General features: G+C 60.6%; 1 protein-coding gene across 1 annotated transcript in view; it reads left to right on the top strand.

Annotated features, from left to right (window-relative positions):
* GRAMD4 (GRAM domain containing 4) overlaps window positions 1–971 on the top strand; it is a 42,780-nt gene that overhangs the window by 9,521 nt on the left and 32,288 nt on the right. Inside the window, exon 3 of the mRNA XM_010854753.1 lies at window positions 213–333. Within this exon, the coding sequence (XP_010853055.1) occupies window positions 213–333 (121 nt within the window). The remainder of the gene's footprint in view (window positions 1–212; window positions 334–971) is intronic.

Genomic DNA, 971 nt, shown 5'->3' with positions numbered 1-971 from the left:
GTCCCTTCCCCGGCAGGTGAAACCGAGGTGAACTGACGCAGGGTCTGACGCAGGGCCGGTGCCTTCCTAGGCCGGGGGCGCTCTGGGAAGCGGCCTTTCCAGACCGTGGGGCCTCGGGGTACCCCGAGGGGCCAGGTGGTGAGAGAACCAGGTGATGTGGACCAGGGTGCTTTCAGGCAGCTCTGAGCTCTTTCTTGGGGTTCTCCTTCTAGGCTGGTCCAGGGACCCTCATCATGGCTGCAGGAGTCCAGGACTTCAACCGGACAGAGTTTGATCGCTTAAATGAGATCAAAGGTCACCTGGAAATCGCCTTATTGGAGAAACACTTCTTACGTGAGTACCTGTAGGGCGGTAGGGGGGTGGGGGCAGCGGGCAGAGGGCACAGTCTTGCAGGAGTACAGCCGGGTCACACAGGGGTCACAGTGGGTGCTGCCAGGCTAGCGGTGGGGACAGGCGTGGCCCCGCGTGGACGTCCCCACACGGCCCTCGCCTCCTGAGTCTGAATCCCGTCTGCGTGGCTGCGAAGTCTTTACTTTCTAGGACAGACGAGGGGAAGGAGTAAAATGTCCCCAGAAATTCTCATCATTTCAGAGTCTGGCGCGCTGCTGTGGTTAATCAGAATCCATCAGAGGTTTTGGGGGTGATCTGAAATTTCCTGTCCTCTGTGGCTCCCCTCTCCACCCCTCTGTCCTCCTCCTTTACAGACGAGGAAACAGAGGCTCCAGAGCCGAGAACGGTGGCCCTCCTGGTGGGTTAGGTCCTCCGACTAGTAAGGGAGTCAATCCAGGCAGACGCACCCTGAAGCCCACACGTGTGGCAGGCTGTTCTCACAGCTGACCCCAGCATGGGGCTGATGCGTTTAGGGGGAGAACCACAGAGGGAGAGGGAATTAGCTTTGCCCCATGTGCCCAGAGCCAGGCACGTGCAAGTCACAGGCGGAGCCGCCTGGGCCCCAGGCGGAGGGAGGGTGC

This window comes from Bison bison, unplaced genomic scaffold, assembly GCF_000754665.1.
Source record: "Bison bison bison isolate TAMUID 2011002044 unplaced genomic scaffold, Bison_UMD1.0 scf7180017853464, whole genome shotgun sequence".
NCBI lineage: Eukaryota > Metazoa > Chordata > Mammalia > Artiodactyla > Bovidae > Bison > Bison bison.
This window is presented reverse-complemented; position numbering and strand designations above follow the sequence as displayed.